The 25926-nt window shown below is 48.5% G+C and overlaps 2 protein-coding genes across 16 annotated transcripts in view; one reads left to right on the forward strand and one right to left on the reverse strand.

Moving 5' to 3' along the window:
• The window catches only part of LOC108592529 (group IIC secretory phospholipase A2), a 28103-nt gene extending 13909 nt beyond the window's left edge, over positions 1-14194 (reverse strand). For 3 of the 13 annotated variants that reach the window (XM_078330620.1, XM_078330619.1, XM_078330616.1), the window contains exons 1-6: positions 14125-14194; positions 13604-13709; positions 5564-5684; positions 5233-5351; positions 3732-3876; positions 1280-1382 (exon numbers count right to left, since the gene is read on the reverse strand). In XM_078330620.1, the coding sequence (XP_078186746.1) occupies positions 1280-1382; positions 3732-3835 (207 nt within the window). In that variant the 5' untranslated portion in view covers positions 3836-3876; positions 5233-5351; positions 5564-5684; positions 13604-13709; positions 14125-14194. Of the gene's footprint in view, positions 1-828; positions 1194-1279; positions 1383-2062; positions 2150-3731; positions 3877-5232; positions 5352-5563; positions 5685-13603; positions 13710-14124 lie in introns of all 13 variants that reach the window. The other 10 variants (XR_013519836.1, XR_013519830.1, XR_013519837.1 and 7 more) reach the window with 8 other exon arrangements.
• UBXN10 (UBX domain protein 10) lies at positions 9280-24143 on the forward strand. 3 transcript variants are annotated; one of them, XM_035307993.3, is made up of 3 exons: positions 9280-9346; positions 10754-10925; positions 18685-24143. In XM_035307993.3, exon 3 carries the CDS (start codon positions 18700-18702, stop codon positions 19531-19533), a length of 834 nt encoding a protein of 277 aa, XP_035163884.1. In that variant the 5' UTR covers positions 9280-9346; positions 10754-10925; positions 18685-18699; the 3' UTR covers positions 19534-24143. The 3 variants fall into 3 exon arrangements, with proteins under 3 accessions (XP_035163884.1, XP_008998800.1, XP_008998799.1); XM_009000552.5 differs by lacking the exons at positions 9280-9346; positions 10754-10925 and adding an exon at positions 14261-14455; XM_009000551.4 differs by lacking the exons at positions 9280-9346; positions 10754-10925 and adding an exon at positions 14261-14314.
• The last annotated feature ends 1783 nt before the right edge of the window (positions 24144-25926 follow it).

Consider the following 25926-nt stretch of genomic DNA (forward strand, 5'->3'; position numbering starts at 1 on the left):
CTCCAGTCCCGTCTCCCGATCCTTCTTACCAGGTCCTGATCCCTTCCCCTCTCCTGAACGTGGCCTTGGAGGTATCATAGAAGAGACGCTTTGCTTTAGGCCTGAGAAGGACCACACCAGAGAGCTCCAACCCAGGAAGTCTCCCTGAGCTCATACAGGGAACACAATAGGGTTCTTTCCCTGTCAACCACGTGCTGGCAGCAGTGGGCTGAGGCAGTTCCTCTCGGTGCAGGAGGCCAAGCCCCCAACCCACATGGCTGGTGCCAGGAGCCTCACAGTCCTAACTCTGGGTCTTGGTGTGTGCTGAGCTGGAGTGGTGGGTGGGGGGAGCTCGGGAGACCAGGGGTCTGAGCTCTGGCACCCACTCTGGGAAGGAGGACGTATCCCCTGCCCTAGGGGATGAGTGGCAGAGAGATGGTAGTTTCCTAACCTCAGGAGGAAACAGAGGAACTCCAAGACGCACTCACAGCTATGAATAAATATGCCTGGGAAGGAAAGTGATTCATACAACCCCATGAGGCCAGGCAGGAAGTGAGCCACATGCTGTAACGGGCCACGTGTTTATTCAGTGCTCTTCACCCTCCCAGCCTGGGACCCCAGGACCCTCCCTGCTCTGCTGGAAAGGATGGTCCTCACCAAAGGCCACCACTGGGTGCCTCTGAATGTGCCTGCTGTCTAGCCCAGGATTACCCTGCACATACCCATACCCTACCAGCCCCAGAACACAATCTGGATGCCAAGGCCACCCCCCACTTGCAGGGCACTCTGCCCACTTGCCCTTGTCCTTGAGTGGTCTCAGTAACATGTGAGTCCCCCTGCTCTTCTTACCTATTTGCTTTGGTGGCCCTGGCAGCACCTATCCTGGTGCTTGAGATGCAGTCGTCCTTAATAAATATTTGTCCAACTGGAGGACAGCTGAGTCGTTTTGTTAACACATGACAGAAACAAGGAAACATGTTCTCAACAGTAACAGTTGTCAAGGGAAGCTTCAACATTCAGTGTAAGCCCAAGTGAGCAAGTATTTATGGAGCATGTACTATCTACCGGGCTCTGGGCCCCCAGAGAGTGTAGGAGATACATTCACGGGCGGGAGAGGCCAGGGCAAGATGAGCATGGACATTCGGAGAAGCTCTGCAGCGTCAGGAAGCAGCTCAGGATTGCCTCCTTCCAAGCACTTGGAAGCATTTCATTTTCTAAAAGATCACCGGGTCAAAGAGGAGGTGAATGTTAAGGAAAGGCCCAAGTTCGAAGACCTTTCCCTACAGAAGAAGCTACTCACAAACCACGGTGCCATTGACGGTGTGGAACTGTAGCCATTCAGCACAGGCTGGCGGCCGGACTCCTTCGGCTTCTCGTAGCAACAGTCATGTGCCCGGCAGCATCTGGGGTGAGACAAGTGGGAGATAGGGATGTGCCCGGGAGTCGGTCCCTTGGGAATTTGCTGGGGGACCTTATCCAGGGACTGGAACGCATTCACCTGCCTCCTCCTCTAGGCAAGAAGGCATTGAAGGCAGGGAGGTGAATTATCAACAATATTAAAACTGGTCCTGGTGGCTCATGCCTGCAATCCCAACACTTTGTGAGGATGAGGCAGGAGGATCGCTTCAGTCCAGGAGTTTGAGACCAGCCTGGGCAACATAGGGAGACCTCCTGTGGTTTTTAATTAAAAAAAAAATCTGGGCATGGTGGCATCCACCTGTGGTCCCAGCTACTCAGGAGGGTGGTGGACTGGTTGAGCCCAGGTGATGGAGGCTGCAGTGAGCTGTGATGGAGTCACTGCACCCCAGCCTGGACAACAGAGCGAGACCCCATCTTCTAAAAAAAAATAAAATAAAATAATAAAAACAACCAGTAGCATTTCCTGAGCCCTTTCTAGTATCTGTTGCTATCTCATTAGCTACTCGTAGAAACATATGAAGTAAAATAATTGTTGCCCTTTTGTAGGGAAGGGAATGAGATTCCGAGAGGCCAATTTCCCAAACTTAGGCAGCTGGAAAATGATAGACCCAGGACACAAATCTAGGTCCATTCATTCATTTCACACTTTTGACTGAGCACCTACCATGAGCCGGGCACTGTGATGGTCTCGGAGGAGACAGCTGTCTGAAAAAGCAGAGGTAGTCCTTGCTTTCATGGCACCCAGAGGTGGCTGGAGGAGAAATAACATCTGGGCTCAGTCCATGTCCTCAACCACTGCGCAAGGGACAGGAAGGCCTGGATTCTAAGGCCTGAAAGCTCAAGTAAAACGTTTCGGTCTCCCTCTCTCACCGTTGCCATGTGCAAGTGAGGGCTCTGCTGTTGATCAGCTTTGGCCAGTGATGTTCAATTCTGAATCAGCCTTTGGACTTTGACAGGGGAGGCACAGAGCATCAGGGAAGGGGGGACACACTTTGAAATCGGCAAATTCTTGTTCAGTCCTAACTCTGCCCCTTCGAAGCTGCATTGCCTTTGGGAGGTGGTTTAGCAACTCTGGGTCTTGGGCCCTCACTGTCCTCACCTGTCAAATGGGCTGGTATCACTATCTTGTGCATTCCCTGTAAGAATTAAATTAGGTTCATGTGGGGCCTGGTGCAGTGGCTTATGCCTGTAATCCCAGCACTTTGGGAGACTGAGGCAGGCAGATCATGAGGTCAGGAGTTTGAGACCAGCCTGTCCAACATGGTAAAACTCTGTCTCTACCAAAAATGCAAAAATTATCTGGGCATGATGGCGGGCACCTGTAATCCCAACTATTCGAGATGCTTGAACCAGGAGGCGGAGGTTGCAATGAGCCAAGATCACCCTACTGCACTCCAGCCTGGGCGACAGAGCAAGACTCCATGTCACACACACACACACACACACACACACACACACACACACACAATTAGGTTCATGTGCCAATCACCAGTCCCAGTGCTTGGCACATAATGGGCATTTCATAAGTGTCAGTTGCCCTTCCAGGGCTCTGAGGTCCTTCCATGGTTCCATGAGCCCAACCCACGAGACTTGAGTTCCAGGAGTGATATTTAAGGCCCCACTGTGGGGACATATATATTTCTCCACACTAGGTTAAATGTGGCAAGGAACATTTCACTTTCTTATTTCTTCAAATGAAATGACATGCAAACTGTCCTGTTTCCTACCTCCCCACACATATACTCACCAGGAGACACCCACCTCTACTTTTTCTAGGAACTCACACTCCCCCACCCCCATCCTTTAGAGTAGGCCTGGAAGCCAGGTTTGTGCCATGCAACCTCGCCCAGATGGACAACCTCTCCGAAGTGGGGCACTTGGGTTCTGTCTCCCAGAATATGGAATTAGGCCTAGTGAGTCAGTTGTGCTGTGCCTATAGTCCTAAAAGCTGGAGGGCTGAAAGCAGAGCACTTTTACTATGAGGATGAAACAGCTTCCAGAGCTCCGGGCAGGACCGATGGCATAATTGCAGAGGCCAAAGCAAAATGAAAGCATGGGGCCCTTTATTAAGAATTTCAAGATGGTGGCAGCAGAGCAGTAAACCACATTTAGGCCCTTAGGAGTGCCAGCCCCTGCAAAACTTTACAGGTCACACACACACTCAAGAAGCTGGCCCTGACACTGGGTTTCTCAAGACCCATCCTCAGAGCCCCCTTCAGTTATTCCTTCCATTAGCCTGAGTCATTTTCTGTTCCTAAAACCCTCTCTCTGGCTTCGAGCATGAACTTTAATGCAAAAGAAATGATAGGTGGCCTCAGAGCCTCTGCACCCACCTGTCAGTGTCATCCACAGGGATCCCTTTGCTCCCAAGCCCACAGTAGCAGCCATATCTGTAATAGGAGAAGAAGGCACTCCACCCCGTGATGTGTTTGACCATCCTCTGACACTGCCAGAAGCTGCTGTGGGTGGGGGCTGCCACTGCCGATGAGGAAACAAGGAAGAAGGACAGTTGCAATGAGCACGATGCTGCCTTGACGTCCCCTCCCCTTACTAGAATGCTTAGCGTTCGGAGTATCACCAGATCTCCAAAATGAAGTGCAAGCAGGCATGACTGGAATCATCACCCCTTTCCTGGGGAAGCAAATAGGCTCAGATCTGCATCTGTAATACAGCTAGTTTTTTGCTAACCCGGATGAATGCCCAGTTTCCATGAGGTTCAGGACAAGGCTCTCCTGTCAACCACAGTCTTCCCCCTCCAACCAGGAAACCACCGTCCTAGGCAGAAACACCCTCGGGTCTGATGCAACATTAATGGGAAAAGTTCAGAGCCAGAAATGCCAGTCCCTGCAGATGTCATCAGGCCTTTGCAGTCTCACAGGAGAAACAGAATACTTTAAAGGGAGGAAAGGTATCCTCGATTCTTTTTTTAAAAATGGCAAGTACACATGAACTCAGCTGTTTTTGCTTCTCCAAGAGGCTTATGGGAGTGGGCACAAATGCATACACAAAGTGGTTTGCTGAAGCATCATCTGTGACATCCAAAAATTGGAAACCACCCACATGTCCACCAACAGGGGGATAATAACAAAATTATGTGTCTCAAAAATAAACTATATTAATAACGCTATCTCTAGGCGATTGGGATGGAAGAGAGAGAAACAGGCAACATTCATTTTATACATGTCTCTGCTGTCTGATGTCTTTTCACAATAACCCTTTCTTTTCTTTTCTTTTTGAGATGGAGTTTCGCTCTTGTTGCTCAGGCTAGAGGGCAGTGATCTGGGATCACTGCAACCTCTGTCTCCTGGGTTCAAGTGATTCTCCTGCATCAGCTTCCTGAGTAGCTGGGAACCTAAGTAGCTCCTGAACCCAGGAGGCAGAGGTTTCAGTGAGCCGCGACTGCGCCACTGCACTCCAGCCCAAGCAATAGTGCAAGACCCCATCTCAAAGAAAAAAAAAGTTTTTGTGACTCAGCTGAAACAGAAGACAAGAAAGTGGATCTGGGCAAACCTCCACTCAACGAATCCAGCAGAAGAGTCTATGAGTCTTCCAACAGACCCCAAACTGGTCCTTTTTCACTTTGTAGAGGTAAGCAATGGGCTCTCCTGGCAGCAATGACTTATAACTACCAATTATCCCATAAGTCACCATAAAAATATCTTTCTGATAAGCATTAATCATTCTTAAATTAGCTAGATATAAATAAAAGCTACTAGCATCCAAAGGAAAACATACTCCTGGGGGTGAGAGGGGTAAAATAGTGGTCAAACTCCCTTTCTAGCAAATGGTTAGCAACCTCTGATTTCCTAGACACTTTATAGGATCCCTGGGTACCTGCAATCCCAGCTACTCAGGAGGCTGACGCAGAGAATTGTTTGAACCCAGGAGACAGAGGTTACAGTGAGCCAAGATCACCACTGCACTCGGGCTTGGGCAACAGAGCAAGACTCCATCTAAAAAAAAAAAAAATCCCAACACTCGGATCAGCCCATTTTATAGCAGAAACAGAAGCAAGAGGACATTGGTGGGCACCAGTTCCATTTCTGATTCTTTTCTGAGTGACCTGTGACTTCCCTCACCTGGTGCCACCTGGAGAAGCCCCCCACCCCACTGACATAGACAAAAGAGAGTAGCTTGCTGCTGTCCCAACAAGCTCTCTACTTACATCACGAGAGGAGGAGGAGGAGGATGGCAATGACCTTCATTCCTGAGGAGACCAGGAGGTCTGAGGTGCCACGGCCACACCTTCACCTGTGTGTGAGGGGTCTCCCAGTTGAGCCTCTGTTCTGGGGCAAAATGACTAAAATGAGGCAGGGGTATTTAAGTGCAAAACCCTGACTGCAGCACCTTGGAAAGCCCTCGGCAGAGAACTCAAAGGGATCATTTTCAAATCTCATTTCCTTTGAATATGGTACCCTTTCTGGCATTTAGACCTGAACATATAAAAATAAGAAGGGTTCCATGGTTTTAAAAGGCAAGTGTTGTTTTCTTTTCAAATCTCTTTCTTTGGCAACACCATCCCCTCTCTTTTGAGGAGTCTGTATTTCTCTGTTCCCGAGTTGGAAAGGCATCTATGCGGTTCGTAATAGAAGTCCCGCACAGGAACGCCCAGCTTGGTCTGCGTCTAGACCCACAGTGCTTTTCTTCCTTGACACCCAGGATTCTTATTCATCAACTTGGTTTCTTCTGTAGAGTGAGACTAGAAATTCCTATCAATAATTTCAAGCCTTTATTAATTCTTTATTAAGAAATTTTAAGGGCTTCACAGGTATTACATGGTTTCATCCTTACAACTCCTTTAGAGGTTCTATTATCATTTGGAAGATGGGTAAACTGAGACCCAGAGAGGCTGAACAAACTCTCACGATCACATAGCTGTCTACGTAGTGGACCCACTGTGGGACCTGCTGGAATAATGAAAGTAAAACTGTTTTGTACTATAAAATGCAGTCACAGGTAAACACAGGGTTCATATTCTCATTAGTGTTGGTCATGATACCCACATCAGAACAGCAGAGAAGAATGCAGGTTGCAGCCCTGCCGTGGAGCTGCCAGGGATCAGTCAATGGCTTTCTTTACATACCACATAAAGTGGTCTTTAGAGGTCCCATCATAAATCAGGCTAAATTCGGTAATGTCAGGACTTGGAGTGTGATACAATTGCTTGGTTGAACCTAGAGAATCTGGCAGTGCAGAGCTTGGGCTAAATTTACACCTAGTGGCAAAGCATCCCAGAAAATTTCAAAATGACCACCCCGCTGCATCCCTGGGAGAGTTAATCAGGGTGTCTTTGCTGTCTTCCTGCTTTGGCAAAATTCTGGTAGATGCTGCGAGGCTGGGCCCTGACCAGGCCTGGCCCCAGCCAGCCTTCACTTCAGCTGCTGCAAGGGATGTTTTTAATTAGGTTCTGTCTCTACGGGCTTGCTTCCTTTTTCTCTTTTGAATCTAAAAAAAAAAAGTCATGTGCAGGTTTAGTTCACGAAAAAGGGGCTCAGATCTTTTGAACGAGCAGGTGGTGACACTTTAGAGAGACAAAGAAAGGGACCTGGGTGCATTACTGGTAATGAAATCCAATAGACTCTTATTAAGCACCAACTATGAGCTCTTCTAATGAGAACATTCTAACCCAAGGAAGGCGACCAAGCTGGCTGGAGAGACCAAATAGAGACAGAATACAGCCCCAAAGCCCCATGTGGGCGCAAGTCTATGTTTGGTTCTCCACCGGTTCCCACATGCATCCCTCTTCAGGACTGGGATACAGGTGCTGCTGACACCCTTCCTCACTGGGAACCACCCTCTGCTGCAGGAACTGTGTGGCCCAAGGTTTTAGACCCTCCCAGAGAAGACAGGAGAGGGGTCTCTAGCCAATCCCTGGCTGGGGTGATAGTTTAAAAGGCCATCCCTTGCCTCTTTCAGGATAGCTCTGAAAAGTGGTCCTGGCCCCAGAGCTCCCTGTGGCCTCAGCAACTGCCTCTGTGTGTCACCCTCTCCCTCCATGCCAGTTTCTCTGTGTGTGTGTGTGTGTGTGTGTGTGTGTTAGCTTCTCCCTCTGTCAGTTTCTCCCTTGTGTGTCAACTTCTCTCTCTATGTCAGTTTCTGTGCGTGTGTTAGCTTGTCCCTCTATGTCAGCTTCTCCCTCTATGTCGGTTTCTGTGTGTGTTAGCTTCTCCCTCTGTGTCAGCTTCTCCCTCTATGTTGGCTTCTGTGTGTGTGTGTGTGTGTGTGTGTGTGTGTGTGTGTGTGTGTGTCAGCTTCTCCCCAGGTCATCTTCTCTCTGTGTGTGTCAGTTTCTCCTTCTGTGCCAGCTTCTCCCTCTATACCAGTTTCTTCACTGTGTGTCAGCTTCTCCCTCTGTCAACTTCTCCCTTCCGTGTCAGCTTCCCCCTCTCCCCAGTCTCCCCTTGCTCACTTCCCGACAGCTGTGTCTCCTTGAGTCTCCCAGCAACATACTTCTTTGTGTCAGAGTCTGTTTCTAGGGAGCTCAATCTGCATCCATGTGGAGTAATGAGCATTGCTCCAGTTGTTGCATAAATAAATGTCTCTGAGCTCAGAGGAAGGAGCAGTGAACTCTCTTGGGACGGTCACAGAAAGCTTCCCAAGGGAGGTGGCATCTGAGAAGGCCTTGAATTCCCTTAAGTTTATGCTCTGCTCCTGTTTACCCCTCATTGCAACCCTACCAGGCAGGTTCTATCGCATTCACATTTGACAGAGGAGACCCAGTCTCAGAGAGGGGGAAGTAACCTGAAAAAATCTACACAGCTACGAAGTGGGCCAGGACTTAAACTCTGGTCCCTCGCTCCAAATCCAGTGCTCTTCCCCCTTGCCAGTCTCCCTGCCCAGACATTCATGTGGCATTTTGAAGGTTTGAGGGCATTTTCATGCACTGACCTTCACAGCTATGATTCAGGCATGGTTCTCTCCATTTGACAAGTCATCGGGGGCTGCTTAGGACTGTGCTGAAGCTAAACCAGGAGCACAGGACCTGAGGGCCAGAGGCTGGATGAGGGGCACGAATGTAGAAAGTACGGCATTGCCTCCCATGCCAGCCCCTAGGGCAGCAGCCAGCAAGTTGTGCAGTCCCTAGGAGCTACTGTCTGGGTCATTTCCTGGACCCATCAATTCAGCTTTCATCAACAGTGATGAAACACTGGTTGGCTTTTCTTCCCATAGAGAAAATAAGATGGATGGAGCCTGCAAGCTCATTAAGGACAGAGGTCATGTCTGTTTTGTTCACTTCTTTATCCCCAGTGTCTTCCTAGCACAGTGCCTGGCGCAAACTAGCACTAAGGATGATGATGGCTAATGTATATATCATATTTATGTTATTTATGCCTTGCAGGGGTTCTGAGCACTTTACATATATTTACTCACTAAATCTTACATCCCCCAGCTGGATAAATGCCATTATTACCCTCATTTGGCAAATAAGGAAACTAGGCATGGAAAGATGGGCAGTAAATAAATATTTGAGGCATGAATGAATGAATAAATAGTCTTATCATACTTCAAGTCACAGAAATAAAAACAATCCCTGCAGCCCCTGGAGTACCAACAGGAGGCTAAGCACAGGAAGTGAATTAGGATTCTCTTAGAATCTTTCTGAACCCTCCCAATGAGGCATATACAATTAATTCTAGTTTACCAATAAGAGTAATTGAAGCTGGCAGAGGTCAGGTCATTTACCCTGCAAACTGACAGGTCTTGGACTTAACCCCAGGTGTGTCTGACTCCAAAGCTGGCCCTCCTAACCTTTGAAAGCTCTCTTGCTTCGGTGCCTATCCAAAACACCGAGAAGGCAAAACCCAAAACAACCCAAGCAGCAAAGCAGGTATCACTATACTCTTCGACTCTTATTTTAGACACAGTTCTAAGAAGCTGCTCGGCTTCACTTCTCAGGTCCAGCAGCTGCAGAGGAATGGTGTCAGAGCGGCTTCTTTCTTACAGGAAGGTAAGAGGGGGTGATTAAAGTGATAAACAATGAAGCCTAGGAGCCTGGGCCACTGTGTGTTGGGGCAGCTGGGTCTATCCACATCAAAATAGTGCACCTGGAGCACAATTATTGACCGTGAGTTGCCAAGGAGGGTAGCATTGTGCAAGAAACTGCAAGGGTGGAGGGCGATTAACTCAGGAGCCACGTCAAAGAAGAGGGCTGGAGCTGTTCTGCCCCTTCCTGACAGATTTAAACCATCCGAGCCTCAGCTTCTTCCACCAGGGAGGTGGAGACAGTGATTCTAGCCCCCCACAGAATGCCGGCAAGATTCAACAAGCTCTTGAAGGTGAAAACACTTGGTCAACAGTAGCCAAGGCAAGTTCCAGAGTTTGATGTGTTCTGCTTAACAAGACTGGAAAGTAGGCTATACATTTTTTGGATATTTTCCAGCAATACAGGGAAAATCATAAAAAGCCGTGGCACAGTCACGCACCATATAAGGAGATTTTCGTCTAATGACAGACCACACATATGATAGTGGTCCCATAAGATTATATTGCAGCTGCCTCTAGAGGCATACCATTTTTTATCTTTTATACCGTATTTTAAATTGTACCTTTTCTGTGTTTAGATCTGTTTGGTTACACAAATACTACTGTGCTACAATTGCCACTGTGTTACAGTATTCAGAGTAATAACAGGCTGTACAGGTCTGTGGCCTAGGAGCAGTAAGCGACACCATATCATCTAGGTGTGTAGTAGGCGAGACCCATCTAGGTTTGGGTAAGCACACTCCACGATGTTTGTACAATGACGGAATCACCTAGCAATGAAGTTCTCAGCGTGTATCCCCATTGTTAAGTTTCATCATCCAGAAAGTTCCCTCTTGTAGGTCCCCTCAGGAAGCTGATCACAGGAGCCATGACTAATTGTCAGCCTCTTGGCCTTGTTACTAGACTATCCACCTGGTTCGCCTTCTGCTTAAAGGTTACCCATGATCTCAATCCACATGTCTAATGAGATCAAGGACAGGCAGAGCAGGACACTGGGTATAGACTCTGAAATCTAGAAGTCACTCATTCAAAATGGGGCCACTCTGTGGGGACAAGCTGCTGAAAAACTGGGGCTCCCGCCTTCAGCCAGCCCCTGGGGAAGTCATTTGGACTCCAAGCCAAATATGGGTGGGAAGGATACCAATTAGCAGCTTGCTGGATCGCTCAGTGGAAAGGCTAGACTTGGAATCAGCAACACCATCATCATTAACTTATTCTCACTTGCTGAGCACCTATCACAAAGTAAGCATTGTGTGGGCAAAGCAGGGGATTCTGAGACAGGCAAGTTCCTGACTTCAAGGAGCTCCAAACTTACTGGAGGAGGTGCACACTCAGCCTCACAACAATCCTGTGCTTATCATCTCCCTTCTAGAGGTGTGGAAACGGAGGACATCTAGCCAAGGTAAATCATTTACCCAGGATCCTCAGCTGGCAAGTGGTGGAGCCAGGATTCAAACTCAAGCTTTGGCTTTAGAGGCCACGCCTGCGGTCCCTACAACCAGCGCAATGGACAACGCAGATAAGTGCCGTGGGGGAACACGCAGGTGAGGAACTTGGGGGTGGGACTCGGGTCCAGGGTGGGCTGTGGAAACAGCTAGATATGGGTTGTAAAGTTGCTCTGCTGCTCATTCACTGTGGGGAACCCTGAGGCTCCACTGTTTTCTAAAGCAAAGGATGGCGATGATGCCTCCATGGAGAAGCGTCGTGCAGATGAAAGGAGCCAACCTAGGGAGGGTGCACAGTGCCATCTTGGGCATGTTCCCCTGGACCAAAGGGGTCCTGAGAGAGCACAGAAGGTTTTGTGGGGAGGCTGTGGCCAGGAAAGGCCTTCACAGAAGAGGTGGCTTTTAAGATGGGGCTTGAAGGATCAGTCAGTTTGGCTTAACTTCAAGGAAGGGGGCAAGGTGGGGCAGGCATGAGCAAAGACACTGGAGATGAAAAAGCTGGGGCCATTTGGGGAGCAGGCTGGCTGCAGCCCAGGGAGAGAGCCGGAGAGCAGAGCAAGGCATGTCTGTAAAGGAAGCTGAGTCCACATTTCTGCTAGAAGGGCAATGACCTCTGCCCATGTTTCCTGAGACCCACTCTGCGTATGTGCCTGACACCAGCCATTATTGGGTCCATTCTTTGAAGACATCCTCTATATAGAAGGTCGGGGACAAAGACAGCAGAGTCACAGCAATGAACCGACAGCTTCCTGTCCTCCTCTTCTGCCTCCCCCGGGGTTGTGCATTACGCAACACTGGAGCGCGAAAGGCCTGTACTGCGACATTAAACCGACCGCCATTTCACTGTGCACTGGCAAAGGCGTGCGCATAGACGCGCATGCGCTCACACACACACACAGACACACACGCGCGGGGTGAGAAGCCAATTTGATTCTCCAAAGGATTGCATAATTCTTAGGTGATTCTAAAATAGCTAATGAAGAATCCACTCTAATCTTTTTAGGGGTGGGCGCTGAAGGGCTGAAGAGCATTGCTAAGACACTTTGACAGAATCATTAACAAAAAATAAGCCGCCAGCACTCAGTTGCAAAAGCAGCAGCTCCTGAAACCACCATCTTCTACACATTCCGAGGGCCACAGAAGGCTTCTGGATGACCAGAGTGAGTGAGGGGGCAAGCCAAACGAGAGGCCTGACCAGCCCAGGCCCTCCCCACCAACTCCCACGGGTCACAGTCTTCCCCTCTGAGATGAGCAGAACCACCACCACTGAAATGATCTTTCACGGCCCCAAAGAACTGCCCTGTCTGTGCCAGTCACTTGGCACTTAATTGTGTCCAGCCTGTGCCTGCTATTCCACCCTGGGCTCAAATTGTATTGAAAATAAACTGATTTATAACTCTGCCAGTGCGCAATGCATCCTCCCAACTGGACTGTGAACCTCTTGTAAGACAGTTAGAACTGTGCTCCCCTCACAATCCTGTGTCCACAAGTCTGGGACAGACCAGATCACAAATATTTTGCCACATGCTAGGTAATGAATCTATGGTTTTTTTGTTTGTTTTTGGAGAGATGGTGTCTCGCCATGTTGCCTGTGGCTGGTCTCAAAACGCCTGGCTTCAAGTGATCCTCCCGTCTTGGTCTGTCAAAGTGCTGGGATTCCAGGCATGAAACCTGGTTTGGTCTGAATCTATGGCTCTTGTATGTCTACTAACATTATCTTCTAACGATACTCTCAGTAAATTATTCATCTGTGTATCCCGTGAGTCTAGAACAGAGCTTGTAAGACAGCAGTCCAGTTAAGACTTCTTTTGAAGAAATCTTAATTCCACCTTGGAAGAAAGGCTTCATCCAAGAGGTTGGGATCTCAAGGGTGAATGGGAATTAGGCAGATGAGGGAGGCTCGGGAGGAATCATCAGGGGTCAGAGGGAGTGTGAGGGTGTTGTATATGTGACTGTGTGGCCAGAAATGGTCCGAGCACCCATGGAGGAGCAATTAACCTTGAAGAGAATCAGAAGACATTAGAACTGGAGGGAGTGAGGAAAGCAAGGAAGCGTAGGCAGGCAGGTTTGCAGGTCTGATGTCAGAAGGCTGAGGATGTTTCCATATGATGGCTTCTATTTTCTCTCTGAAGATGGCAGTAAAGGTATCTTCTAAGGAGGAGGAGGGAAGGAGGTGGGAGGGGGAAAGATGGGAGGTTTGGGGAGCAAAAACCAAGTTTTGAAATAGCCATTGAGAAGAAAGGAGAGGCCGCGTGAGGTGGCTCATGTCTGGTAATCCCAGCACTTTGGGAGGCTGAGGCTGGAGGATCACTTGAACCCAAGACTTCAAGATCAGCCTCAGCAACATGGCAGAACCCCACTCTGCAAAAATTACTAAAAATTAGCCAGGCATGGCAGTGCATGCTTGTAGTCCCAGCTACTCGGGAGCCTGTGATTGCACCACTGCACTCTAGCCTGGGTGAATGGGCGAGACCCTGTCTCACCTTCCAAAAACAAAAAGGAAGAAAAGAGAACCCAGGGGTGGGGATGGAAGTGCAGGACTGAGGGTCTAATTGAGGTTGGAGACTCCGTGTTTCTGTTACACCAAGGTGTGTGGCTGGCAAGATTTCTTCAGTACCCATGTGTTGGTGAACTGATTTGGCTTGGGGTTTCATCGGATGGAAGGAGGCCTTTGAGAATGTGAAGGTAATGGGCCAGGATGGGGAAGAAACAGGTGGATGGAGAGGTGGAAAGCAGACAGCAATGGACAGGAAGCCCAAAGATGGTGGAAAACTTACCAGAAGTGACTCAAGTAGCTGGAAGTGGAAGAGATTGTGGCTGGGGCCATCAGAGGAGGTGTCGATGCTGTTGATAAGGTTCCCAATGTGGCCCCGAGGTGGGAGGCTGATGTGAACATGAGGAGGTCAAGAAACTGGTGCTGAAAGCCCTGTACTGAGAAGGGGGCCCTGCTCCCCGAAACTCAAACAGATACCCTAGAAGCATCCACCCAGAGTCCAGAGCTCCGGGAATGCATCAGTCCCACAACCTCATTTTAAAACCAGGGACACTGAAAGGGTCCGGACCTGACCCAAGGTGACGAACGAGGTTTGATACTAATGGGGCCACTCCCCGTTCCACCACGCCCAGGCCGGGGCTCTCCTTCCCCTGGACACTCTCCTTCCCCTGGACACTCTCCTTCCCCTGGACACTCTCCCCCAGAAAGAAGCAGAGGCAGGCGATGCTAGGAAGAGTAGGAGAGAAGGAGGCTGCGGGTCCTTGTCGCCTCCAGGCGGGGCATGGCAGCTCGCAATCCACTGACCTGGGGCTCAGGGCCTCCGCCCTCCCGGCCTAGCGGCGCCACCCTATCCCACCCGACTCAGGCCACTTCCGGTCGGTAGGTCACGCCGGAAGCACGTGGCCCCCCACCCCGCGGCGTTGCCGGGGAGACCAGGGCTGTTTACCAGCGGGACAGAGCCGGGCACAGGCGGCGGATGGAGCCGAATGGCGAGGTGAGAGCGGCTGCCCAACCCGCCTCAGCCCCTGGCAGGTCCAGGGACCGGCAGGCCAGTCCCTTGAGCTCCCAGCAGGTCGCCCCCTGCAGGTCACTGGGGACGCGACCCACCCCCAGGGACGCGAACCCCTGGAGACAGGTGAGGGGCCTGAATAAAAGTCTGCTCCCTGAGGCAAAGCAAGCCTGTCCAGAGCTGACCTTTACCAAAATAGGATGACGCCCGGGCTCTGCAGAAGCTGAGTAGCCTGTGCAACCGCTGGGCCATGCCCTCCAGGCTGGGGACACAGACCCTGGGAGAGAAAAGGACATGGCAGTCTCGGGCAGGGCAGAGACCCTAACCAGATCGACCCTCCCTCAGACCTGTGCTCTTTCACTTAAGTCAGTTCTCACTTTCTAAACGCTCTTTCTCACCCCTCCCCCAGATCCCTCCCCTGCCCCTTAAGCCTGTTGCCTTCTAGGGTGCTGGCACATGGACCTAAATGAGTTATCCCCACCACCTCCCTGCCTTTCTGACGCTGGAATCATCTCCAGTTCTCTTTCCAAACATTTGATCACTTGGTGGCTTGTGGTTCAGTGTGGCACTCTGTATAGGACCGTGTATTCTAATGATTAGTTTAGGGCAGAACTGGCAATGGTACCAGAGTTTTTTCATTCTCAAGCCAACTACCATCTCCTGTTGGTTCTTCAGAGCATTTTTATCCTGAAAGCCTGGTGGGGGTGGGTTGGGGGGGGGAATGGCAATGGATAGGATTAACTGATACAGTTTTAAAAGACCAATTCAAATGTATGCATCTTGGTATATACCAGCAGATGGTATGTAGGTGGTTATATTTTACTGCATGTACTGTAGGCTTAGATTTGGGTTGTGAGTGAAATGGGGTGGTCTGACCCTGTGGTGGCTGGTGGGTACCCTTAGAAAGCAGGAGCCCTGCTTTAGCTTCTCCCATCCACATTTCCTTCTTTCTAGTTGGTCTGGTAACGAATCTGAAGGAATGGGCACCTGCCCTTCTGACAACTTCTTGGAAACAGTTAGCAGTGTTTGCTTCCTGACTCCTAGCAGGCCTCTGGGGTGCAGCTATTGTGTTTAAGTAAACAGGCCACTCGCCTATTCAGCTTGGCAGCTTGGTAGATGCCTATGCCTAGATCTTGTCAAATCACTTTGTGGTTGACTGGCTGCCAGGCCTAGAGGTGGTGAAATGAACTGAGCAGGGATAATGATGGCTGCTTCTAGGAGCCTTCCTGGACTGAGGGTGGCAGAGTTCGGACCCGAGGTGTGAATATCAAGGCACGGTTGGCCCAGATCCCCAAACACCTGTTTCCCCCACCACCCCATCCCTATGTGATGGATGCTAGGGAGAGCTGGTGTTCCCTCCGTGTAACAGATGGTCCCTGCGCTCGGGAGGAGGCAGTGGGTTATGAAAGCAGGTTGGATATAATGGTTTTACCTGAAGGAGGTGTTAGTCTCTAAATAACCATGAGTGGGTTCCTAGGAATTAGTCATAATTGAGGTTTTTCTCTGAGACAGCTCACAGTCATGTTATCTTATGACCAGGGTGTCTTGAATATGACACCCCCTGAACATGGATAATTATATAGTACCAAAAGGTATAGAAAGTGCATGCACATACTCAAGTTTTACTGTTAAAAATAATCCCTGCAGAGCGCCTGTGAGAACACATGACTCTCCTCATCAAAGTTGTTAAGGAAGAGGTTTCTAAGTTACCAAACTCACTGACAGTTAAACCTTCCTGAGGCATGTGTGGGCGTTGGAAGCCAAGCCTGTGATAATTCTGCAGAAGCTGTGGCAAATTAATAGCCATTCCACAAGTGGGGAGGGTGGCCTGAGAGGGGCGTGGGTTTGCCTGTGGGGCTTATCTTTGGCAGAACAGTTGGACAGCTATGACCTTCTCCTGCCATCCTGAGTGAAAGTGCAGAGCTGCTAATTGCCAGAGAAAGACTTGAGAATGAGACTAAAGGGGGAAAAACACATTCTTCACAGTTGATCAGAAAATAGATGAAATTAACAAGGAGATGGGCAGCCTTTTTTGATGCCAAAACTTTGCTAAGGAGAAGCCTCCTGAGCTACTAGCAGCCAGACTGGGTGTGAAAGATGAGGGAGACATGGAAAATGGGAGTGGAGAGAGACTCAGGCTGTGAGTAGAATGCAGCAGACATAGAGGGCTTTAAAATTTTTTTAAAAAGGTAGCATTGTCCAAGATTTGGAATGAAGCAGAACATCGGGAATATACAGGGATATTGTGTTTTGTTTGGTCCTGGGGTGAATGGGGATGAAGCAGATACTCCCTAAAATTAGGCAGCAGTGGTCATATGCACAGAATGGTAAGGTTAGAATACAAAGCCCGAGAGGCTCAGGTTACGTTGTTCAAGATTTTGTGTTGAAAGGAGTGCACTTGCAGGAAGTGCAAATCATTCTGCAGGAAGTGAATTTGAGGCAAGTGAAAGTGTGGAATTAGAAGAGAACAATTCAGGATTTTTTTTTCACATGTTTTTGAGGCAACTGCATAGGTGGTAGCTCATAGCAGTCCACCTCCCTGCATTTCTGCGCAGTGGACAGGGCGGGTGTGAGTTTCAGGACTCACCCAGCTGGTTCCGTAGGAGTAGAATCACTGAGGACACGGGGAAAGTTCTAAAGCAAAACAAGTAAGGCTTTTGAACTTAGCCTAACAGAGAGCACTGAACAGACAGACAACCCAAAGCAAAAACAAAAACAAACAAAACCCTTAACATTTCATGAAGTCTCTACCATGCTGTAAGTCTGGTGCTTCCTGCCTTACCTACATTATTTCATGTTATTATTCTTGTGCTACAGACAAAAAGACTGATGTTTCGAGGTATTTAAGTAATAGCTCGAAGATCATTTAGCTAATTTAATAGTTGAGGAAAGTTTTGTGCCGGAAAGGTAGAGTGAGTGCCCCTTGGTCACGTAGCTAGCCAGTGACAGAGAAGCTGAAATTGAATTCAGGTCATGTGACACCCAGTTCTCTGTCCCTTGCACCCAAATATGCTGTTTTTTGGGACCATGTATCACTGGGAAGTCACCAGAAGGTCTTTAGAAGGCTAGGAGAGGCCAGGTCAGCTTGTGAGTGGAGAAGGCAGGAGTCACAGTGGTGGTCAGGATTCAGGGGGAGGCAGGGGACCCAACAAGACATTTGCAATGTTTGGGGAAAGATGGAACTGGAGATTGGGAGGAGGAGGTGGTGGTAATAGTGTTCGTGAAGTGGCCACCAAGATGGCAATGAAAGAGGAGGTGTCATGGTATAGCAATTCCGGGTCTGCACAGAGAAATGTTCACGCCTCCCACCATATTTCATTTCATTGCTTCTGGTGGATTTAACGAGCCCTCACATAGACTTTTGGTGGGAGATCCAAACAGAGGCCCCAGGGTGCCTATAAGGTACCTGGGAAGACAGAAATGTGAACAGCTTGGGAGGCTCAGGCACAAGAATAGCTTGAACCTGGAAGGTGGAGACTGCAGTGAACTGAGATTGTGCCACTGCATTGCAGCCTAAGTGATGGAGTGAGACTCTGTCTCAAAAATAAAAAAAAGAAGAAAAAGTGAACAGCTAGCAGACATACAGAATGTAAGGTGCTGGGAGGGCACCAAGGCTGCTCCTCAGGAAGCAGCTTGTATGGGTACAGAGGACCCAGGACCGCGTGTCACAAGACCCGGGTCCTGTCTCCAGCTCTGCCACCAGCTGGCTGTGTGACCATCAGGAAATCACTCTATCTTTCTGGCTCATACATCTGTAGAATTAGCATGTGCCCAGAGTTGCTATAAGCCAGGGGTCAACAAATGGCGGCCCACAGGCCAAATCCAGCCTTGTCACCTATTTTGTGTGGCTCGTGTACTAAGAATAGCTTTCACATTTTTAAATCATTGAAAAAGAATCAGAGAATATTTTGTGACACATGAAAATTATCTGAAATTCAAATTTCAGAGTCCAAAAATGAAGTTTTGTTGAAACACAGCAGGTTGTCTGGTTTTTACCAGAAACTTCCTCCCTCCTGAAAGAATAAGCATTAATCCCCCACCTCAGTCACTCTCTGGTACAAAGTTTCTGTTTTCTTCACAGCAGTTGTTACTCTTTGAAGTATCTGTTTACTTGTGTTTGAACCCCTGTCTCTCCTCACTATAGTAATTTACATTGCAAGGACCTGGGTTCGCTGATCTCTCCCAGGTGCCTAAAATAAATGAATGCATGCTGGAATGAATACATTGCAGCTGGCACCCCTTTCTCAATGCCAGAAATGTGTGCTTATTCTGGACACTCAGGGAGGGAATGGCTTGGATCTAGAAGTCCCAGGAAGTTTAACCCATGTCCTCCTGTTTTTCTCCTGCTCCCTTAGGGGTCTTGAGTAGCAATGGCCACAGAAGCCCCTGTGAATACAGCGCCACCTGAGTGTAGCACTGTCATCAGCACAGCAGCTGACAACCTCATTTGGCAGCCAAACTCACTGAGTATGCACATGATAAGGCCCAAGTCTGCCAAGGGACGAACAAGACCGAGTCTGCAAAAACCCCAGGGCACGGAGGTGTGCTCTCGTCGCATACCATTTTCTCCGCCTCCAGCCATTCCCTATGAGTCTCCAAGCAGCCAAAAACCAGGAGCCTGTGCACCGAAATCTCCAAGCCAGAGAGTCTCTGATGAGATCCCTGAGCTGCTGCAGCAAGTGCCCATTGGGGCTTCCTCTTCTCTCAATAAGTACCCAGTCCTTCCTTCCATCAACAGGAAGAACCTGGAGGAGGAGGCTGTGGAAACAGTCGCTGAAAAGGCCAGCTCACTGCAACTGAGCAGCATCCGGGCTCTCTACCAAGAGGAGACCTGCACCATGAAGACAAGTGAAGAAGATTCCAGAGCTCGAGCTTGTGCTGTAGAGAGGAAATTCAAGAGACAAGGCTCTTGCAGGGCTGAAAACATGGAGGAACCATCGGACCAAGAACCAAGGTTGCTGCTTGCCGTCAGATCGCCAACAGGCCAAAGGTTTGTACGCCATTTCCGGCCAACTGATGATTTGCAAACCGTTGTTGCTGTGGCCGAACAGAAGAACAAAACCTCCTACCAACACTGCAGCATTGAAACAATGGAGGTGCCCAGGAGATGTTTTTCTGACCTCACCAAATCTCTGCAAGAGTGCAGGATCCCCCACAAGTCTGTGCTGGGCATCTCGCTGGAAGACAGGGAAGGGTGGCCCTGAGTCCACAGCCAGCCAGCTGGGGTCCTGGGTCTCTGAGCAAGGAGCATGCTCGGGCTTTGTAGCCTCCCAAGCAGCCTGTTTCAAGTGCCATATGGACCTGGTGCAGCTGGGAAGCTTGGGACTCTCATCTCCACTGTGTGTCCTCTGAAGCAGTGAAATCTGTGCCGAGTGCGCTAAGAAGGCTCCCTTCCTGCTGTTCCATTCTCTCCACCAGCAGAATAAACTGGCAAGTTACCAAGGCTGTTCCTGAAACAGCAGTGATCACGACTTCTCCTTTCCAGAGTTTTGGGTCCTTCTAAACTAACGGTCCCTAACTAAACTAAGCAGGTAAAGGAACACCTGCTTGCCTTTACCGTGAACTCTGATTCTCTTGCAATGCTTTCCTTTCTGTATTTGATGCAGGATCAAACACTTCCCAGAGGGATTCTGGGAGTTCTAAATATCCAGGGTGTAGGAACTATCTAACTGGCATTTGTGTTTCTTGCGAGTATTTTAAAGAAACAGGCCATCAACCCCGTCTTTGGAAGTAGCCCCTTGGCCATCCCACGGTCAGTTTCTTGGGGATTACTATTTGTGTAAGCTGGCATCAAAGAGAAGAATGGGTCTTCTTCCCCAAAACATCAGCATTTCTGAAACAGTCCTAAAGCTGGAAAGTAAGTTGCTTCCATGAGCATGGATTGCCCAGTAGCTACTTTTTTACCACTGACTAGGTTTACAACTTCTAGTGCTACTCTCTGTGGGCAGACTTCTTCCAAAACAGAAAAACCAGTGCAATCTGATTTCTTTTGCTTTTGTCAGTAATGGAATCAAATTTTGTTTTTAAAACGTACAAACCTATAAGTCTAAACAGGTTTGTACAGACAGCCTCCTTGGCTTATCTGGGGTGGAGCAACTGTTTTATTCCCCAGTTCCAGTGTGTTGCCCACTTCCAACGTGGAATGTCCTTTGGAGCTGTGACAGAGGTGCCTGTTCTGACTTAGAACCTCTGGAGGAGGAGAGGGTACCTTGGTCTGGTGTTACTTTGCTGTGCCTGTGCTGAGAGACCACATGCCCAAGCATCTGGTTGACCGGCCTGAAGTACATCAGCCTGTCTCAGCCTGAGCTGCTTTGAAGACGGTGGGGTCTTGTGTTTCCAACTTCGAAGTGGTGATGTGGACAATTTGCCAACGTTCTCCTCTACTGCAAGTTCAGCCAGACTCCACCACTCATCTGATCCCTTTTATGGCCAAATCATCATTCAGAGTAGGGAACACTCAGACATTCTGGGCATGTTGTTCCTCCAGAAGCCCTGAGTTCCGGTATGTGCCCCTGCCTCCTGGGTACACGAAGAGAAGGCAGGAATCAGGAGTTCCAGAAGCATATACACATGGCTACCCCAGCAACAAGTGCCTCCTGTGCTCAGATAAGGTGCAGGGTGGGGAGGCGTGGCATTGGAGATGGGCACCACTGCCGTTTGCTCAGAAGAAGGCTGGCCTCATCCTAACTGCATCCTACACCGCCCAGATCACCTAGAATAGGTTATTTCTGAACGTTTTACAGAATTTCTTAATACCATCCTGGTTTGGTCAGCCATTCCTTTGATTGGAAAGGTCAGCTGGTGCCACTGGTGCCTCGGGCTCGCCCACACAACTGGTCACCTCTTCCCGTTAGTGACTGCAGCCAACGGAACTTGAGCCCAGCATCTAAAGAGTACAGGAATTTCACTTCCCACCAGGACTCAAGCACATAACTCTGCCTCTGATCTAGGAGGCTGGGGGAAGAGCCTCCCATAAAATCACACCTACTCTGTGGTAAGAATAAAATCCCACCCACCTGGGACTTGGTAATTTTTCCAGACAGGAAAGCTTTAGAAAAACTTGAGTGAAATGGAGCAAGCTTGAAGAAGTTAGAATCTTCTGCACTTAGGGTTTGCTGCTGCTGCTGCTGGTGAGCTTAGAATTTGGGGGCTGGGAAAAAGTGGAAGGCATGAAGCATAGAAATATTTTAGGATATGTTAATAAAGCTAGACTCAAACCATCATAATAATTTTTTTGGACAAAAATGATGATGCTAACAATAAAAATCAACTTGTGTGAAACTGAGTCAATGGAGAAAGCATCTTGTATTTTAGCCTAAGACTCGGCTACCACACACAACTGGACAGAGGGGTGTGTTACCCTGATCTTCAGTTTTCTCGTTGGGAAACCTCTACTGTTAAAACCAAGTCCTCCTCCCCAGACACTTCAGATGCCCCCTGCAGAAGCTCTGGGGCTCCTGCTCTCACCTTCCGTCACAGCACTTAGCTTGTCTGGATAAGAGTCACCTGAATGTTTCCTACACATCATTCCAAGTACTCTGATTTTGAGCGTTGGCAAGAACCAACTAAATCAGAATTCCGAGTTCCTGATGGCTCTGCATGTGCAGCTGAGGACCCCTGTCCTAAATGGACTCAACTGGCCTAGTGTACTCTTCTTGGTGGCTTTGAGTGGGTCAGCCTTGCCCAATTTGGGATCACAGACCTTAGTTATTCATTTAACCAATGGTCATTGAGGGCTTACCCGGTGCCATACTTCAAGACAAGCATGGGTGTCCTGGCAAGAAAGTATTGGCAGGAAAACATGAACCCACCATTGGACTCTCAACTCAAACCCTACTGAAGTCAGTGGCTATAGCTTTATCCGTGAAGGACCCCAGAGTGAGGATCCCACATTATTACTACTGGCTCTTCTCCCCACCTTCTGGCAATGCTAAGGAAACCCTTCCCGGCTTTTCCTAGTGATGGAGTAGGAACTTTGCATAGGACAAAGCTTCATGGTAGGTTATTCCAATATATTGCCTGATAAAGTCCAATAGGTAAATTAGTCTTGGCAGCAGAAGGAACAGCAGGAGAAGTAAGTGACTCATCATCTAGAATCCAGAAAATTTGCACCAACAGATGGCAGGTGGTTATAACACACAGTTCTTGTCCTGAGAGTGTCTGGGGACCCAGCCAACAGCCGTCAAGCCAGGGCAGTCCTGCAGAAGAGATGGCTTGTGAACATGACTGTGGACTCACAGTCACCCCAGAGCACCCACATAAAATGCTTCACAGACAGAGACACTAAGCGCGGCCTTGAGACATTCATTTCAATTAATAACCTTACAGACTAGAGCCAGATCCCCCCACATCACAAAAGCACGCACTCGAGGAATGAAGCTTTGCTTTTGCTCATGCTCTTACCTGCCATTTTAAATGGGTGTCTAATGTCAGATAAAGCCACCCTGCCTCTTGGGACAAAGATGTTTCTCTTCACACAGTTTTAAAAACAAAGCCCTCATAATAAGTTTGAATAAAAGAGCCTTTTACACAGTAAGAGGATCTACTTTTCTACCTTTTAAATGGAATAATGAAGAAAGGTGTATTAATTTGCTTTAGCGTTAGTTTAGAAGTCATTCTGAGAATGAAGCAGGAACATCTGTTTTCTTAGTCCACAAAGGCAACACCCCACAATAAAGTTCAAAGTTCACGAGCCTATTGACTCTCATCTGAAAACCAGAACCAACCAAACCCCATCATATAACAGGAAAGTCCCGAGGTCACTTCAGAGGAGTTAGCAATCAAGAGAACAGACTTTTGGTGACTCAGTTACCGACACACAAGATAGCAACTCATAAAACTAAAATTGGGTGGTTTATTTTTTGTCTACACTGGTGGCGTGCCACTTTCCTGATTAGGGAAGCTTCTCCCAGCCCTTTCTGACGTTCGTCTGTGTTCCTTTACGTTCAAACAGTTTAGGAAGCAGCAGCCCTCCTAACAGTCGACGCGGAAGCACAAATCTCTGGAGGTATTTTTGGACACACTTAAATCTTATCCCAAGAGGCTGAACGACTGTGGAGACAAATGCCCAGGGGTAAAACTGCGCAAGCCTCATTCAGACTGGCCTGCTCAGAGGCGCCCTCTGGCTGCCGTGTTGAGGGGCTGGGGTGGAAGATGGAAGACCAGGTGCTGGAGCTGTATGACTATGACCCAGCGAAAGGTGATGGTGGTTCGGGCCAGGGTGGTAGCCAGAGATGTCATGAGAGGTGGCCAGATTCTGGACATATAATCCATTTTCTTAAGGGAAAAAAAAGGATAGTTTGACGAGTTGGGATTTACCCAAGTGGACTTAGCTTGACCAATATTGCCAACGTGGATTGTTTCTGCAAAAACAAACATGCAAACAAACACCATGGCAGCAAAGCACATGCCAGGTGGGGAAAAGACACTGACCGGCAGGAATATTCACATCCAGGAAATGCAGGAGTGTTTTTGGACACAGTGTACAGAGAAAACCAAAGCTATTCATTGTTTTAATTAAGAGAGAAAACTAACGTCACTGTTTCACTTAATGTTTAGGTGTAAGTTAAAAGTAATTACCATCTAACTCTAGGGGTTTGTGATATGATTGCTGACCAAGGTTACTTAATAAGGAATCTTTGTTCCAGTTAAATACATTGTTTATCTCTATCTCCCATCCTTCATCCCTCCTGTTCTTGCTACCTTTCCTTCCATTTATCCCAATCCAGCAGATGACTGGGGATGCATTTCTTCTTGGGAGGACAAATGAAGCCATCATTCTAGGGTCTAATTAATAAAGCTCCTAGTTTCATAATGTTCGTGCCCACCTCATGTTTATATAGGGGAATCTGTGCAGTGGGGCCTTTTTGTGACCGGCTAAGAGCTGCGTCTCTCTGACATTTATCCTCTTTGACAGTAGGTGTCATGGGTCCACTCTGGCTGGTGAGCGCCTCCAGCAGATAGCCTGGGTCTGCTCTAGCTCTAGCCACTGTTAACAAGAATGGCCAGCCACCTGCAGACAAAACGCTGGGAGAATGGCGGGAGCTCCCACCTGCCAACTGGGACATATTGTCTGGAAAGTGCTGCTCCCCATCCCTCCCCCTGTATACAACCCTGGGATCCTGCAGATGTCAGACCAGACCAGATGTAAGTATACCAGGGCCTGAAGACTCTGGATCTGGGCTCTTGGCCACTCTGTAGAATTTCCCCAGCCCCGGCCTGGACCTCAGCTCACTCTTTTCCTTCCTTTTTTTTCCTTTTGTCATCCAGGCTGGAGTGCAGTGGCATGATCTCAGCTCACTGCAACCTTGGCCTCCTGGGTTCAAGCGATTCTCCCACCTCAGCTTCCCAAGTAGCTGAGACTACAGCTGCGCACCACCATGCCTAGCTAACTTTTTGTAGTTTCATAGAGTGTTGTCCAGGGGACAACACTGCTCCTGAGCTCAGGTAATCGGCCCACCTCAGCCTCCCAAAGTGCTAGGATTACAGGCTCGAGCCACCGCACCCGGCACTCTATTCCTTCTTAATGGAGTTCCCAGCAGGCCGTCATCTGGTTCAAATCATCTGTAACAAATTCATTCAACAAATATATATTAAGCACCTAGATGGCAGGCACATATCAGGTTCATCAGTGAACAGAATAGGCCAAAACTCCCTCTTCCCATATACTAATAGGAGACAGAAAGTGAACAACATCCATAATTAGTATAGAATGGTGGAAGAGGATACATGCTATGGAAAAGAGAAAAGTGGAGCAGGCTGTGGGGATCTGGAGAGCATGGGCGGGGCAGGGGGTTGGCAGAAGATGAGGTCTGACATGGATGGTCAAGGAACACCTGAGTGAAGAATCAGAAGGAAGCAAGGGAGCTGGCCTGTGGATAGGTGGGGGAAGAGTGCTCCTGGCAGAGAGGACGCAAAGGTCCTAAGGAGAGAGCATGAGCATGTCTAGCCTGTTAGAGGAAGGACCAGCAGTGGGTGTGGCTGGAGCCACGTGGGGAGATAAGTCAGAAGTGGGGGCAGGAGACACGCAGCATCACTCTGGGTCAGATGCAGAACCACCTCAGGTGGCTGAGCAGATGGATGTCTTCAAATCCACTCTTGGCTGCTGAGTTGAGATCAGGCAAAGATGGAAGACCAAGTAGAAGCTATTAGCATAATCTAAGTGACAGATCATAGCCAGAATGGTCCCCACAGGTGTCATGAGAAGTAGTCAGCTTCTGGATATAGAATCTATTTATTTTTTTAAAAGTAATAATTTTATTGTAAAAGTAGTATTGAAGTAAATGCTAACCCATGATGTGTATCATCATTATAAATTCTTTTTCCCGGCACAAAAGACGCATTCTTACAGAAGCCATTATATTCTTCCCCCAAAACAAAAACACATGCTTCTTTTGAAAAATGGAAAATGGGAAATATAGAGAAGATGAAAGAGGAAAAGAAAAATCATCCCTAATCCTTTTGGTCAGAGATAACCGTTGTTAATATTTTGCATATATTTTTTCATCCTTAATGACTAAATTTATGTTGCACATTGCTTTCTTGCCAGTAGGCACACATGCATATTTTTAACATTCGTAATCTTAGCAAACACAGTT

Source organism: Callithrix jacchus, chromosome 7 (assembly GCF_049354715.1).
Source record: "Callithrix jacchus isolate 240 chromosome 7, calJac240_pri, whole genome shotgun sequence".
In the NCBI taxonomy this organism is placed as follows: Eukaryota; Metazoa; Chordata; class Mammalia; order Primates; family Cebidae; genus Callithrix; species Callithrix jacchus.